Source organism: Acinonyx jubatus, chromosome A2, assembly GCF_027475565.1.
Source record: "Acinonyx jubatus isolate Ajub_Pintada_27869175 chromosome A2, VMU_Ajub_asm_v1.0, whole genome shotgun sequence".
NCBI lineage: Eukaryota > Metazoa > Chordata > Mammalia > Carnivora > Felidae > Acinonyx > Acinonyx jubatus.
The window spans coordinates 1,297,684-1,313,122 of record NC_069383.1 but is presented as its reverse complement, the minus strand read 5'-3'; the positions used below and the strand labels follow the sequence as shown (position 1 = coordinate 1,313,122).

The following is a 15,439-nucleotide window of genomic DNA, read 5'->3' as shown; positions in this document are numbered from 1 at the left end:
GCAGCAGCGGGGGGCAGCCCGAGCCTCGCGGTCACAGAGGCCGCTCGGCCCCGAGAAGGGCAGCGGCGAGACGGGAGAGCTCAGCAGGGCCTCCGAGGTCCCGCTGCTTCAGATGCCACGCGGGCGCCGCGTGGAGAACAGACAGAGGCAGAAGCGAGCGGGGCCGGGAGAGACAGGGTGGGAGGCACCTGGGGATGCCCACCAGTGCCGTTCCCCAGAGCCGCGTGGCCCGGCGGGACTCCCCGCGATGACGGAGGTGCTCTGTGTCGTCCGCCACGGCAGCCACAAGTCGCGTGTGGCGTTGGGCACGTGATGTGTGGCCAGCATGACAGAGGCACTGATTTTCAAATTGTAATTCACTAAGTAGGCACATGTGGTTAGTGAAGGGCTGCTGGGTTTTAAAAAGTTCAAGGAGCCATAGGATATTATTTAAGAAAGGTATTTTGATAGTCGACAACAGTATCACGTAGTTGAAAGTTGCCGGAAGAGCCGACCTTAAATGTTCTCACCACAAAAAGAATCGTAACCACGAGGGGCGATGGAGGTGCTAACTAACCTTACTTTGGTAATCGTTTTGTAACAAATACATTTATCAATTCACCACGTTGTATACCTGAAACTTACACAACGTTCGATTGCAACTATATCTCAGTAAGGTTGGGAAAAACTTTTAAAGGCATTTTGATATTGTTACTTGTGACAGATACGGAGTCCTGATGCACAGGCACTCGTGCGGGCGGTATTATTCAACTAGTCTGGCTGAGCTTTGTGATCTGTCGTGTCTCTTGGTCTCCAAACCTAGTATCCCGTCTACTACTCTGACCTGCTGTTAAAAGTTCGCATGTCTGGAGGCGCCTGAGTGGCTCAGTTAAGTGTCTGACTCTTGATTTTGGCTCAGGTCATGATCTCACAGTCCGTGAGTTCGAGCCCCACATCGGGCCCGGTGCTGACATCTCAGAGCCTGGAGCCTGCTTGGGATTCTCTCTCTCTCTCTCTCTCTGCCCCTCCACTGCTTGCACTGTCTGTGTCTCTCTCTCAAAAGAAATAAATAAACTTAGAAAAAGTTAACGTAGGGGAAAACCTTTTTTTTTTTTTTTTTTAAATAACAGCCATTGTAACGGGTGTATTCCTTATACCAGACAATTCAGGGCAGACTTTAAGAAAGGGGCGGGTCTGTTTGTTGGCAGGGAAGAGGCAACCATAGGGCATCGTTATCAAGGACACGGGCTGTCAGACGAGCCTGGGTTCACCTCCCGGCTAGGTCACGTGGCGGCTGCGTGACCTCGGGTGGGGGAAGCCCAAATGTCTTTACCTGACAAATGGTAATGAAAGTCCGCAGGGCCGTTGTGGGATGACCACTTTCAGTGTCAATACGTAAGAAACAAAGGTGGGGACAGATCTTTTAAAAAACACTCTGTGTGTTTCCCACACGGATTACGTATCGCTTTCGGGAGAACGTAGTTGTCACTGGCCGGATGAACGCAAAGGGTGTGTGCTCACACACGAGGCCCAGAGGGACACACACCGAAGAGTTAAGAGTCGTCCACACCTGCACAGTGTGCCGCACTCGGGCCTCCCCGCACACACGCGGGCGCGGCGGGCGGGCGGTGGTGTTCACTCAGGGCCGTGCAGCGGGGCGCTCGGGGGGGTGGGGTCGGTCACGGCCCCGCACGAGTGACACAGCCGGCCGCTGCCACCTCACGGTGACCCGGCAAATACGGCCGTGGGGAGGCACCGTCCGCCTGGCGCTTACAATTCCTCTAAAAGATCGCAAGAAAAAAACCCAAATGTGGGCGAGACGTCACTGACGCACGGAGAAGGCACAGCTTTGGAAAACGTCTCGGCTGCACGGGAGCCGGGGTCTCCCGAGCGGGAGGAGCGCGCTCCCCGGGCTATGCTGATGCGGGACGGACGGACAGACGGACGGAGCTGGAAGCGCCCTGGCAGCGGCGGCAGGGACGCGACGAAGGTGTTTATGGGTCGGGGAGGGGGCCGGGGGCCGCTCGCTTGGATTCCAAACGGCATTGTCGTCCGCCTGCTAACAAACCAGACGGCGGAGAAAGCACGTGAATCGCGCCTCGCTCATTCTCCAAGGGCCCTGAAGAGGACAAGGGCCTTAATCCCCGAGGGCCCCGTGTGAACGCGCGGGGCTCCGCTCCGGGCCGCACGCGCTCCCGGGCCCTGCCGTCCAGATCCAGGGGCTCCGGTGTCAGCGTGGCGCACTCGGCAAGGCTTGGGAAAGGCGTTCTTTGGTCCCCATGCGATTCATTCCTTGGAAGAAAAGGAAATGGGAAGAAAGGTTTCGTGTCTGGGCTTTGGGCCTTTGATCATTTGACGAGTGAGGTCTGTGGCGCGGCCTCCGGCTCTCAGGCCAGACAAAGGCAGCCCGGGCGCGACAGGCCGGGCCCGCTTGTCCCAGAACAAAACCGGGGGCGGGGGCGCAGTGTGGCGGCCTGGGAAAGACCCACTTGGCCGGCGAGGGGCCGTCCTGCCCTTTGATCTCTCCTGAGACCGCGGCCCAGGCCCCAGGTCAGGGGATTTCACACCGCACGCCCCCTTCCCGGGCAGAGGGGAGCAGGTCAAGAACAGAACGGGGGGAGGGGGGGGGTGTGACCGATGGGCCAGGGCCTGGGGCGGCCCTCTCTGGCCGGTTCCCCATGGCTGGGCTCCATTGTTGACGGCCGCCCACACTTGACGTGGGATTTGACGTTACATGGCACAGCAGAGCGGGTCAATGCGGGCTGGGGCTCGGACAATGCCGGCACCCCGCCCCCGGCCGGCTCGTCAGGCAGGAACATTCTCGTCCACAGCTGCCTCTCGCGAAGCAGCGACTGCACCTCGCAGCATCCGGCTGTGCCGCACCCCCTCGCAGGACACCCCGGTGACCCCCCCAGCACTGGGAAAGCGTGGCGTCCGCCCCGTGCCTCTGGGCGAGCTGGGGTCCACCCTGGCGCGAACCCACACAGGAGGCATCTCGAACACGAGCGCCGGTCGGGCTCCTTCAGGAGGAATTCTGATTTAACACGAGGCAAGCGTTACGTGTGCAGCAGGCCGAGAAGGGAGGGCAGGTACCAGGGACGAAACAGAAATTCTGCTAGAGCTCCGAGCTCCCGTAGTTGCAAGTTTGCAAACGAAAGGATGTGTTTGATAAGACACAGTAGCATTAGCAGACAGGAAACTTTTAACTAAAAAGATTAGGATCACATTATGCTCTAAAACCAAAATACGTCTTCACCAGTGTCAGACCTTTTGTGTTTTTGCGTCAGTCTCTTTGTTTGCGCGTGGCCAGCACTCAGCTAATTTCGGGGGCTTAAAATAATATTTGGCGGCACAAAGCCGATCTCGTTCTCCCTCCGGCGTCCGGCCAGGAAGCCGTGGACGTCTGGCAGGGTGTGGGGTGTGCAGCCGGGTTCAGTCCTGGTCCTCCGGGAGCAGGTTGTACCAGCAGAGATGCCTCACGCGCTAGTCTCTACGTGTGAAACAGCGGCCTGTGGGCTCATCCACACACCCGTATCCTTGGTCTGGAGACGGGCTCCGTTTCTCTTTTTTTTAACCACAAGAAAGTGGAGTAAGGAAAATGCTTATTTTAGAGTTGCCAGCATCGGTGTGAAAATGTACTGAAACTGTTTTCTTTTTTTGAATTATTAAAAAGTTTTTTGGATGTTTGTTCATTTTTGGGAGAGAGACAGAGTGTGAGCAGGGGAGGGGCGAGAGGGAGACACAGAATCCGAAGCGGGCTCCAGGCTCTGAGCCGTCAGCTCGGAGCCCAACGCGGGGGCTCGAACTCACGAACCGCGAGATCACGACCTGAGCTGAAGTCGGACACTTAACAGACTGAGCCCCCCAGGCGCCACTGAACCTCATTTCTATAATCTGCTCCTGCTTCTGGGCAAAGGACGTTCTGGAAGGCGGGGCCTGTCTGCGAGGACACACGTGCGAGTGTGTGTGTAGATGGAGGGACCGTTTGGTTCACGGGTGAGAGAGACGGGAGGTGTCCCCACCTCCTTCCGGGACCCGTGGGTCGTGCATGGGCACCGCAGGGTAGGCGGTGTTTTCTCAGAGCAGCTTGGGCAATGCAGCAGGATCCTGGGTTGCCATGGTGACTTGCGAGTGACTGTCCAAGAGGTGGGTCCGACACGGGGGTTTCCCCGAACGTGACCGTGGAGCTCGCTCCCTGGTCCCTAAGGAGACCCCTCATGGGTTTCTTCCCGAGACTACGTTGTGGGTGCTGCAGACCAGCTCAGCGCCCACACGTCCACGGGAGCGAAGGGGCCAGGGCTTACGTCCTGCTCCCGTGGTCCGCCCAGTCCCAAGGTGGGGGGGCGCTCTCCCCGTGGTCCGCCCAGTCCTGAGCAGGAGTGGGGGCACCGCTCTCCCCGTGGCCCCTGCTCTCGGGCACTGTTGGTGCCCCTATGCCTTCTCGCCGTGGGGCGTTCAGGGTGCAAGTCCCGGTGCCGCATTTGGGAGGAAGAGACCAGGAGGAGAGGCCGTGTAGGTGCAGGTATGTCGAACAGGGGGTGTTCCGGGTTTTATCTGAGATAAGACGGGGTCGGGTGACTGCAGTCACCCCCAGAGGCATAGCGGAGTCTGGAATGATCGACGCTGTATTCTGCAGGTACGGTTTATGCCAACACTTCAAGGATACTACGAACTGCATTTAAAGCTCCAAGCGGCGTCTTCGCCTTGATCGCACTCGTCATAGCACGTTCAGCAGGCACTTACCCGGCACCCACCGTGCGCCCAGCCCCGCGCCTGACACCGGCAGCAAGGGAAGAGCCACAGAAACACCGTGCGTGCTGCAGACAGCTTTCACGTGATCCGGGGAAGGGACAACGAGCGGCTAATTTCCTCCGAGGCCGCCGAGAGCATTACCCTGAGGTTGCCACGGCAACGCTGGCCCTGCTCGGCCCCAACAAAGCAGCCCGCTCGCTCGGAGCCTCACCTTTGGCCATCTTGTTGAGAACCATGTCGATCAGGACGTAGGTGCCGCTCCTGCCCGCGCCGTCGCTGCCAATGGAAGGGGAGAGGTGAGAACGCGGCCGGGGCCACGTGAACCCCACGCCCACCAAAGCCAGCGGACAGCCGATTGCCCTCTGCGTTTAAGGGGAGTCGTGTGGGGAGAGGGAGGCTGTGAATTTGAGGAAAGCGGAAGAAAGCCGGGTCAGGAGGCATCGCTGGGTGGAAGAGGGGAGAGGGGGGGAGGGGCAGGGGAGGAGGGAGGGAGGAGGAGGGGGGGAGGAAGGGATGGGGGAGGGGAGAAAGGGTAAGGAGGAGAGTAGGAGAGGAGGGAGGAGGAGGAGGGGGGAGGGAGGAGGAGGGGGGAGGGAGGAGGAGGAGGGGGGAAAGGGAGGAGGGAAAGGAGGGGGAGGGAAGGGAGGAGGAGGAGGAAGAGGAGGAGGAGGAGGAAAAGGAGGGCGGGAGCCCCCCACCCTCGCAGCAGGGATTAGCTAAGGTGCCTGCGTGGATTTGCTCCCGTCTTCCTCTTTCCTCCCAGAGCCGAGGGGCCACGGCCGCCCTGACACCGACAGGCGCCTTCCAAGCCGTCCACCCGCCGCCCGGGACACCCGTGCCTCCGGGCCGTTCCCTTCCACTCTCTGACAGACCCACGGCGCAGCCCCCACTGGTCCCGCACAGGCCCGCGCGGAAGCACGTGGACCCGTGCAGTTACCAGGCACCCGACGCAGACACACACGGTTACACGCGCGTGGCTCCACAGCACACACACTGACACACGGTCAGACACCCACACGGAGGCGTGCACACTTGTCGGCCGATCGGACCGTCTTGGCGTCTGATCTTTGGAGACGTATTTCCATTTTGGCCCAGCAGAAAGGAACACTCTACGCAACAGAGCACGGCTCTTCGCCAGACCCGGGTGGATGTGAAGCCCAGGGCGCGAGGGCACCCTCACACGGGCGTCTGAGTGCCTCTACTTACCAGGGTGAGTGCAGCCCGTCTGGGTTTTGCCCAAAGGCCAGACTCACGTAACCAACTGGGGGCGGCCGTCCCTCCGGTCACGACAGAGTCTGTCCCTGCTCCTAACGGGCCCCAAGCATTTCTCAGCATCCTGGCTCCACACCTCGTGAACTGGTGGCTAAGACAAGGCCACGGACCACAGACACCGCCTCGGGGTTTGTGTGAGAGCCACGAGGGCTGAAGAAAAACTAGGGCGGCGGGGCCCAGGCCGCCAGAGACCGGGTGCGGGACGCCCGGCGGCTCGCGGGGAAGAGCGGGCCACGTGCGGCTCACTCAGGTGTCAGTGCAAGAAACACACGGCAGCATTTAGCTCGAGGGCCTAGAAGATTAACTTTGTATCTCTGGTTCCCTTCAGAAGCGCCAGTTAGATGTACTTATCACGCAGATAGAGAGTTCCGCTTGCACGCCTCACTGTGGCTGCCTTCTGAGGTGGCGAGCGCGTGTCATCCACGTGAGAACTTGTACTTGCCTGCAGTGAACAATTATTGGACAAGAACGGCCCCTGTAGCACTTGTTTACTTTTCTGAAACAAAAAGAGACAGAAATTACGGTTACGCACCACGACTCCTGTCTCCCGCCTCGCAAAGTAACTCCCAAGCCAGAGTCACGGGGCCCATCTGTGGCACCGTTTACCACAGCCTGTGTCACCAAGTCAAAATCACACACACGTTTTCAAAGATTTATTTTCCTTGTCGGTGTTAAGTTATAAAACAGAGCTTTAAAAACAACTCTTACGTTTTCACCATCTTCCCTTCCCTGGACAAGCCAGACCCCGGGGGGCTCGGTCTTTGGCCTGCCCCGCCCCCACCCCGCCCCGACGTCTGCGGCTCCGCTCAGCCTGACTTTTTGTTGTGACGTGGGCATCTAGACTCTGCTAGAACGGCCGAGTTCTGCGATGTATTGCTCCAAGTTTCTTACGTCCTAGATGTCCTATCGGAATGTAATATGAGTATTGTCTCAAAAGAGCAGCTTAAGGTCCCTTCTGGTCCGTCCGGTGGGTCCGGGCTTCTTCCTTCCACAGAAACCTGAGCTTACATCAGAGACAAGTCCTTCCTTTGTACACATTTGAACATGTTGACAAACAACTTCGCTGTGCAGATTCTAGACCAGGATTTATGCAAATTAACAAGGAGCTTAGATTATCTCGTGACCGAGCCCTAAATCGAAACAGAGGGCTGATTTAAAATTCACTGTGTAAGCTCCAAACGTGTTGGAAGTCCGTGAAACCACTAAACTTGCTTACAAAGTACATGAAAATTCTCAGTAAAATAGTTCTGAATAGAGAAAAGTAAATGAGCCAAACGCGTGAGGGGGCTGTGCTCGAAACTGCTCTGTGTGAATTTCTACAATGTATGACACGGGGCAAAATTAAAAAAAGAGAGAGAAAAGAAAACCGGTGCAAAAAAAGGATCTTTTCCCTCGCACCGGAAACAGGAAAACGCCGCATTTCTCTGAGGAGGCTGGCCTGCCCGGCACAGAGACGGTGTGGGAAGTGTGTGTTCTCTCCGCGGGTGGCCTGGCTTCAAACCCCTGGACGCGGAGACGGAGGGGGCGCTGGGGGCAGGCGGCTGGCCCGGGCGCCCGGCGGTACCTTACCCCCAAGCACAAAGCTGGTCCTTTCCATCTCCTCTACGAGTGAACGGAGTAAGGCCCACACGCCCCGCCGAACGGCACGAGGGGAGCCCAGGCGTGAGGCGATGTGCCCTACGACGGGGCCACCCCCACGCCCCTCGGGCAGCCTCCTGCAGCATTTAAAGTTGGCAGGCCACCGGAAGTCTTAAAAATGAGAAGACCCACCAACACGGGTGAAACAGGCTGCTCGGTGGCCACCTCTGCTGGAGCTTCGGCTCGCTTTCGAGGCGCACGTTAACGTTGGGGTGGAGCGGGACGGTGAAGGAAGCACACGTGAGCTCATCAAGATCGAGCAAGAGTGCCACGGTGCCCTCAGAGTTCGTGGGCCTTTGAGAATAAAACAGATTGAAAAAGAGACCCACTACTTTCTCCTACTAAAACTTTGATTCTCGGGGCGCCCGCCTGGCTCAGGCAGTAGAGCGAGAGGCTCCTGGTCTTGGGTGGTCAGTTCCAGCCAAGACTGTAAGTGTCTTATAAACTCAAGGTGGTGGAGATGGACACCCAGGATCACGTTCACTAAAGTGGTAATTTAAAACCGGAAGTGGAGGTGGTCTGCATCTTAAAACTCCCATCCTTGACTTGGGTCGTAAGGTCAACAGAGCTTTAGGTTTGACAAAGTACATGCCAGACCCCAAGATGTGCCTCAAATGTGAGCAACGTGAGGTCTGCCAGCTCATCTGAGGCTGTGTGTGTGCACGTGCCCTGCGTGTGCATGAGTGTATGCACTGTGTGTGCATGTGTGTGCACCCGCCCTGCATGCATGCGTGTGTGCATGTGCCCTGTGTGCACGTGTGTGTACACACCGTGTGTGTGCATGTGCCCTGCGCGTGCATGTGTGTGTAAGCACTGTGTGTGTGCACCCCGCTGCATGCGTTAGTGTGTGCATGTGCCGTGTGCACGTGTGTGTACACACCGTGTGTGTGCACGTGCCCTGCGCGTGCATGTGTGTGTACACACTATGTGAGCATGTGTGTGCACCCGCCCTGCATGCATGTGTGTGCACGTACTGTGCGCGAGCGCCTTGCATGTACATGTGTGTACGCACTATGTATGTGCATGTGCCCTGTGTGTGCGTGTGCACCTGCCCTGTGTGTGGGGCGAGACCTTCATGTATATGTGTGTGTACACACTGTCGGTTCATGTGTGTGAGCTCTGCATGTGCATATGTGTGTACACACTGTGTGTGTGTGGGCATGTGCCCTGCGTGTGCATGTGTGTGTACGCACTGTGTGTGTGTGTGCACGTGTGCCTTGCATGTGCATGTGTGTATGCACTGTGCACATGCGTTCTGTGTGTGCATGTGTGTACGCTCTGTGCATGTGTGTATGTACCCTGTGTGTGCATGCGTGTGCCCTGCGTGTGCATGTGTGTGTATGATCTGTGCACGTGTGTGTGCATGTGTGTATGCACTGTGTGCATGTGCGCCCTGTGTGTGCATGTGTGTACACATTGTGTGCGTGTGTGCCTTGTGTGTGCATGTGTGTGTATGCACTGTGTGTGAGCATGTGTGTGTGTGTACACACTGTGTGCATGTGTGTGCCCTGCGTGTGCATGTGTGTACATACTGTGCGTGCATGTGCCCTGCGTGTGCATGTGTGTGTATGCACTGTGTGTGAGCATGTGTGTGTGTGTGCACACTGTGTGCATGTGTGTGTGCCCTGCATGTGCAAGTGTGTACATACTGTGTGTGCATGTGCCCTGCATATGCACCATGTGCATGTGTGTGTATGCACTGTGAGCGTGTGTGTATGCACTGTGTGCATGTGTGTGTGTGCCCTGCGTGTGCATGTGTGCACAGTGTGTACTCTGTGTGTGTGTGTATGTGTGTACATGTGTAGAATGTAGCAAGCTCAGAGTCAGATTAGCTCTAGGACGGCTTTATTTTTGTAGGCCTTTTACTAGAAATCTCTCGGTCGCTGAATCTCTTTAGATGTGAACCTCCAACATTCTGTTATACTTCGTACTGGGCTGTCCAGTCTGTGCTTGTAAAGACTAACCCAACGTCTGCACGTTCACACCCTGGTCAATCACAGGTTTTGGTCATTTTTTCTGAGGGGGCCAAGTACAAAAATAGTACATTTAAGAAAGAAACAGTAAGCGTACTGGTTTCAGAAAACCATCACCGGAAGGAATCGCGGGACCGGAGTGTCCCATTCGCAGCTGGTCAGCCTCGCTTCCGGCAGAGTGCAGTAAGCACGGCCCCCTCGGCAAAGAAAAGTTGCTAAAAAGGAATTCCCGGCACCTACGACGGCAGCTTGCTTCCGAATTCCCGCAGTCCCCGTTTTGACTTCACAGAGTATTTAAAACGTTTCTCTCTCCAGCGCGCTGTGACCGGCCGCCTGGTGTGGCCCACGAAGGTTTCGCTGTCATTTTAGTCGCCACGTTTAGCCCCGCCCCCTGCCAAACCTATCCACAAAGGGCCACGAGCAATCGAGGAGACGCACGATGTGCAAACAATGTGCCCGCGTGGCTGAGAATTTCATTGACAAAGAGTCACGTGCTTGTACCGTCACAACGTAAAACATCACAAATAGAAGGGCAGGAGCATCACATCGTCAACAAAAGCGTTCACCTGGTTGACCCAAGACACAGATGCAGATTATTCATGAAGGTGGGCAACACACAGCTGTCCTGTGTCACTCGATTAGAACAAATCATCAGCAAGCCAACGGTTGCAAACATGGAGAAAAATGGAGGTTAGATATATTTCAACAGGAGCATTCACTGAGAAAGAACGATTAGTAATACAAACCGACCCACGGGTCGCTGAGTGACAAGGAGCCGCATGCAACCCACAGCGAGCAAAGGTCAGAGGTCGTGAGAGGCTCAGGAAGGGGGCCCCCCACACTGCCCAGCAGCAGAGTCACAGCCTCCAATGATCACTTTTGTGACTATGCAACTGGGCTCATATTACTAGCTGCAACATCACAAAAATGACACTGGCCACCGCTCATTAGCTGGCAAAGTAAGGGTCTGAGTGCCGCTGCACACAGCAAGAAGTGAGAGAGTCAGAGAGAGAGACAGACAGAGAGAGAGAGAGAGAGATAATTTTTAAAAGCAAAGCCCTCACACGTGATGCTAATGATCTCAGCTCTGACAGCTTCTCTTTAAAGTGTAAATGCGCTCCCTCTGGGCTCCAGAAGGAAGTAATTACACATCCCAGTGCCTGCTGCACACGCTGGCCAGAGCGAGGGAAGGCTGGGCGAATGTTCGGGGCGGGGCGGGAGGAGACCTGTGCGTAAGGTGACCAGTGTCTTCAGAAGCCGTCGCCCCTGGCCGATGGCTGAACTTTGGGTGGCTCTTTTACCCAGAAAACCGCAAAGCGGCAGTCCGTGCCTGAGCGCGGCCCTCCCGAGACCGTGGTCGCTCACGCCCTTTGTCTGGTTGGTCCGCGACAGGCGGGCTGGTGCCACATGAGGCAAGCCCGCGAAGCTTGATGTTTGAACAGACTTGCAAATTTCAAGTTAACAGAAACTTTCCGGAGCCGTATCTCCTAAGCCTCTGGGGGAAAGGGAACTTGGGGACTCAGTGTCTCTTCATGACAGGTTTATAAGCACAGAGGTTGCTTGTGTATTGGTCAGTCCCACGTATGGATACGGACGCGGACGTGCGCCCATATGCATATATGTACAAACGCACCGCATGAGCATAAAGACGGGGGTCAAGATGAACGGCTATCTTTGTAGCCACATCCATTTTGCCAGTAACGCCTCTTGTTTGGAGACTCTATCTCAGGAAATGTGCCCTAGGTAAGATTTTTAGGTAGCACGTCTTCAGAAATAAATTTGTATTACGACAACGAATGAAATAGCCAGGAAACTGGGATGGGCTGGGAAGGAACTGTGTGGAACCAGGGCTTTGGGGCTGTGTTCAGGACTGGGTGCGGGGTGCGCGCTCTGCCTCTCTGGGCAAGGTGACGGAGCAGGGATGGGTCCCCGCGCGTGCACCTTGGCCGTGACGCCTAGGGTTTGTCTCTCCTCGAGGTTTCATATGCTCTTTGATCCAAAGAACCATTCAAATAAAAATCTGTTTTGCTTTTCAAAGGCAAAAGAAATAGCATCATAATAACCTTGAGAATGTCTCACACAGAAATTCAAGAAACGCAGAGATGAGCCTGAAACCCCGCTCTCTCGAGTGACACAGTGTGCATTCAAGGATGAATACCGTTCAGACACAAACCGCTTCACGACTGTGTACGAGGCTGGGTCAAGGCACATCTTGTTTCCTAAGTCCTTGTTTTGGACATTTGTCTGCTTTTGGTATCGGGTGGTTTCCCCATCAGTGACATGTAAGAGAGGCTCTGGGAAACCGAGAGCGCGGTCAGCCTGTTGCTCAGCACCTGCCTGTCCTTGGCGGATGTGTACATACCGCCACACGACAGCCAATGCTGACCAACCGTCATCACCGAATCCAATGGACAATCAAAGCCTCCGTCTGACATTTTCCCTTTTTTGCCTCGTCAATATCTTCCTGGAAGATGGCTCCCAGCATTCATCCCAACAGGTCAATAAACACACTTGATAACAACACCCCCCCTGGGCGACTGGCTGACTGCGGCGGGAACAAAGACTGGATGTTTCCAGACCGTCAGCTTCAAACTGCACTAAAATACACATGGTCATGTGCTAATTCCATCCAGGCTCCCCCGCCAAGGTCCAAGGTCATCCAGGGCAGAGTCTGGGCCCACACTTGCCACATCTCATCATCGTGTCCAACCAGACAGTCTCCAAGATAAGCCTGTCTTTTCCTCATCAGTGCCCTGCGAGGCATAGACTTGAGGATTCGACCACTTAGAGAATCTGATCAGAAATAACCACCTTATGTCCATAATCCTAAGGTATCTTCGTCCCCCATTTTGACTCCTCTAAAACCAGAAAACATCTTGCGGTTAATACGTACCATTAACATAATTTCCCTCCCCTCCCCTCTCCTATGTATATTATAAATACAGTTGATCCTGGAACAGCATGGCCTTGAACTGTGCGGGTCCACTGACGCGTGGATTTTTTTCGATAAATACAAGGCAGCACTGAAAACGTACTGTCTCTTCCTGGTGATTTTCTCAATAACGTTTTCTTTTCTCCAGCGCATTTCATTGTAAGAACGCCGTGCGTGACGCACAGGATATACAAAATATGCGTTAACTGACTTTTTTAGGTCACCGGTAAGGCTTCCGGTATACAGCAGGCTGTCAGCAGGTAAGTTTCAGGGGAGTCACAAGTTAAATGTGATTTTCAACTGTGTGTGGGGCTCGGTGCCTCAAACCCGTGTTGTTCTAGGATCGATCGTATATTTATAATCTACGCAAATATATAACAGATGGTGTGTCTCACGGCAAACGGCCTCTTGGAGGCAGGAGACCGGTTATCACACGGCGTCCCCTCCTCCCTGACGCCCGCACCGTGAAAGCGTTAACCCACCGGTGCACCGTCGGTCGTACCTGCGGAAATCCAGGAGGGACCTCGCGGAGGAGGGCACCCCGCGGTCGCACCAGCTCAGGAAGTGGAACTGGGTCACGGTGCGCGTCTCGTTGGTCTGAAGGTTCTTCAGGTAGAAGCTTCTCACGAGGAAGTCCTCACACCAGATGTGCTCGGAGACCAGGTTCACCTGGATGGGGCGGGGGGGGGGGCGGGCATTGGGAACGTGAAGCATCATCGTCTGAACACGGAGGGATTTGCAGGAGCCAAGGGCGAATACCAGGGGGGCAGCTCGCGGGCCGACGGCGGGCTGCCTGGCCCCTCCCACCGACTCAATTTTGACAGGGTTTACGCAAAAGATAACTCTGTGCGTTTTAATGTCACGTAGACGCATTAGTCAAATTATTAGAAAACTGTGTTTGGATTCAAAACTATTCCAGCTTCTGTCTTTTGTATTTCTGAGCTGTGTAAACCTTCAAGGACAACTGTACTTTCGGGCAAGACACCAGCGGGTTCCACCGGAGCTGACATTTCACCGCGGTGGTGTCACCGAAAGGCGGAGAGGAGCCCAGTGGGTTCACAGGGAAACCGTGACCCGGCACTTCTCAGGGTCAAGCCCATTCTCAGCCCCCTAAAAGCCATGGCCGCGTGATTTAGGGTTAATTTTCACACTTCCGCCGTGGGGCTTTGGCATTCCAATTTTAACACAAAACCATGCACGCACACAGCCCTAGTCGCTCTGCCCGCGTTCACTTGGTTCGTCGTTGACGTGGGTAGAAAGTCCAGCAAGAGAAAGAAACTGGTGGCCAGGCGGCCCTCAAGGAAGGTCGAATCTCAGACACAATCCCCTGAACGCCAGGCGGGGACCACTGAGCCGTGAGAACAGCAGGGGAGTGTTTCCTAAAACAACCCCCCGCCCCGCCCGCCGTTCCTCGGGGCCTGGCTCAACGGGCCTCCCTGGGAGGTAACTCTTTGGTCCTCTCTGTCTGGGTTTGGAATCATGAAACTTTAAAGGCGAAGACCGGGCCGTCTGCGCCAGAACCCGCGGGGCCACGGCCGTTGGGAGGGGCTGGGTATGGGGACCACGGGGCCCTGGGGACGCCTGGCCCGCCCACCAGCCTTCCCAAGGGGGAGCTCCCACCGGGCGGGGCGGCGACTCATGCTCCTCTGGGCCCTGCGGGCAGGCGCTTGGGGGAGTACCTCGTAGACGTGGTAGAGGCTGGAGCCTTCATCTGGCCAGTAGTGGCAGCACTGGCAGATGCCGTTCTCCGAGAGGGAGGTCAGCATGACGATGACCACGCAGCCGCTCTCCCACACCATCTGCACACAGAGAAAGGCCCACGGCCACAGCGTGACCAGCGATCCCCCAGGCAACGCCCGCGCCGCTCAGATACACGGGCCAGATGCGCCCTGTGCGCAGACTGGACACTTTTCGCCACCTCTAAATACACTGGCCCCGTGGTTTCCACGTTCCGTGAATTATTTAAAAAAAAACCCCAAACAACCAGTGACTCATTCCATGCCTCTTAAAACCTCTTCAAATCCACGTTCAGCTGTCTGGCCTCCCAACTTTTGATCTGTAAAGGGAACTTTCCATAACGCAACACGAAACAGACACCATGGCGTCTGAAGGCCCCCCCCCAACCCCCCAGGAGCAGGCGGACGCGCACCTCTCTGGAAACGTCCGCTCCTCTGTGCGGCGCACACTGAGATTGGTTGACACAATCGGGTTTTGTCATGATTCTGCGTGACATTCTTCCCCTGTCCCACCAGAAGCCAGCTCTGCGCATTACAGAAAGCGGTCACCGGGATTTCATTTGCTTACACAAAATACGGCAGTGCGGCTCAACGAAAACAAAACTGATTTAATAATTCATGACAGCCACACGACAAGGCGTCTCTGAGACAGAGTGAAGCGGTGAATGGACCCTGAAACGTGGACAACTGGCAGAGGACTTCTCAAACACAGCTCCTGACTTTGTGGCCGTGGCCCTGTGTGTTAATACTTTGAGCGTCATTACCAAACCATGAATCCCACGGGGTACGCTGAGGCAGCACTGCAGACTTTAAAAAAACATTTTTTTTTAACATTTATTTTTGAGACAGAGAGAGAGAGAGACAGAGCATGAACGGGGGAGGGTCAGAGACAGAGGGAGACACAGGATCCGAAACAGGCTCCGGGCTCCGAGCTGTCGGCACAGAGCCCGACGTGGGGCTCGAACCCACAGACCGTGAGATATGACCTGAGCCAAAGTCAGACGCTTAACCGACTGAGCCACCCAGGCGCCCAGCACTGCAGACTTTGATGAGCATTAAATTATGGAGTGGAGAGGAGTCTGCTTTTCCTGATGGAGGTTGTGTTAACGGCACAGAGACATTTGTAAGCGGCTGCATTTAGATGTAGGTTCAGTAGA

General features: G+C 55.7%; 1 protein-coding gene across 6 annotated transcripts in view; it reads right to left on the bottom strand.

The window, feature by feature from the left end:
• PTPRN2 (protein tyrosine phosphatase receptor type N2) overlaps nt 1–15,439 on the bottom strand; it is a 799,963-nt gene that overhangs the window by 11,091 nt on the left and 773,433 nt on the right. For all 6 annotated transcript variants that reach the window (XM_053217793.1, XM_053217794.1, XM_053217795.1 and 3 more), the window contains 4 exons: nt 14,226–14,345; nt 13,049–13,215; nt 6,446–6,499; nt 4,943–5,007 (listed from right to left, as the gene is read on the bottom strand). In XM_053217793.1, coding sequence (XP_053073768.1) covers nt 4,943–5,007; nt 6,446–6,499; nt 13,049–13,215; nt 14,226–14,345 — 406 coding nt within the window. The remainder of the gene's footprint in view (nt 1–4,942; nt 5,008–6,445; nt 6,500–13,048; nt 13,216–14,225; nt 14,346–15,439) is intronic.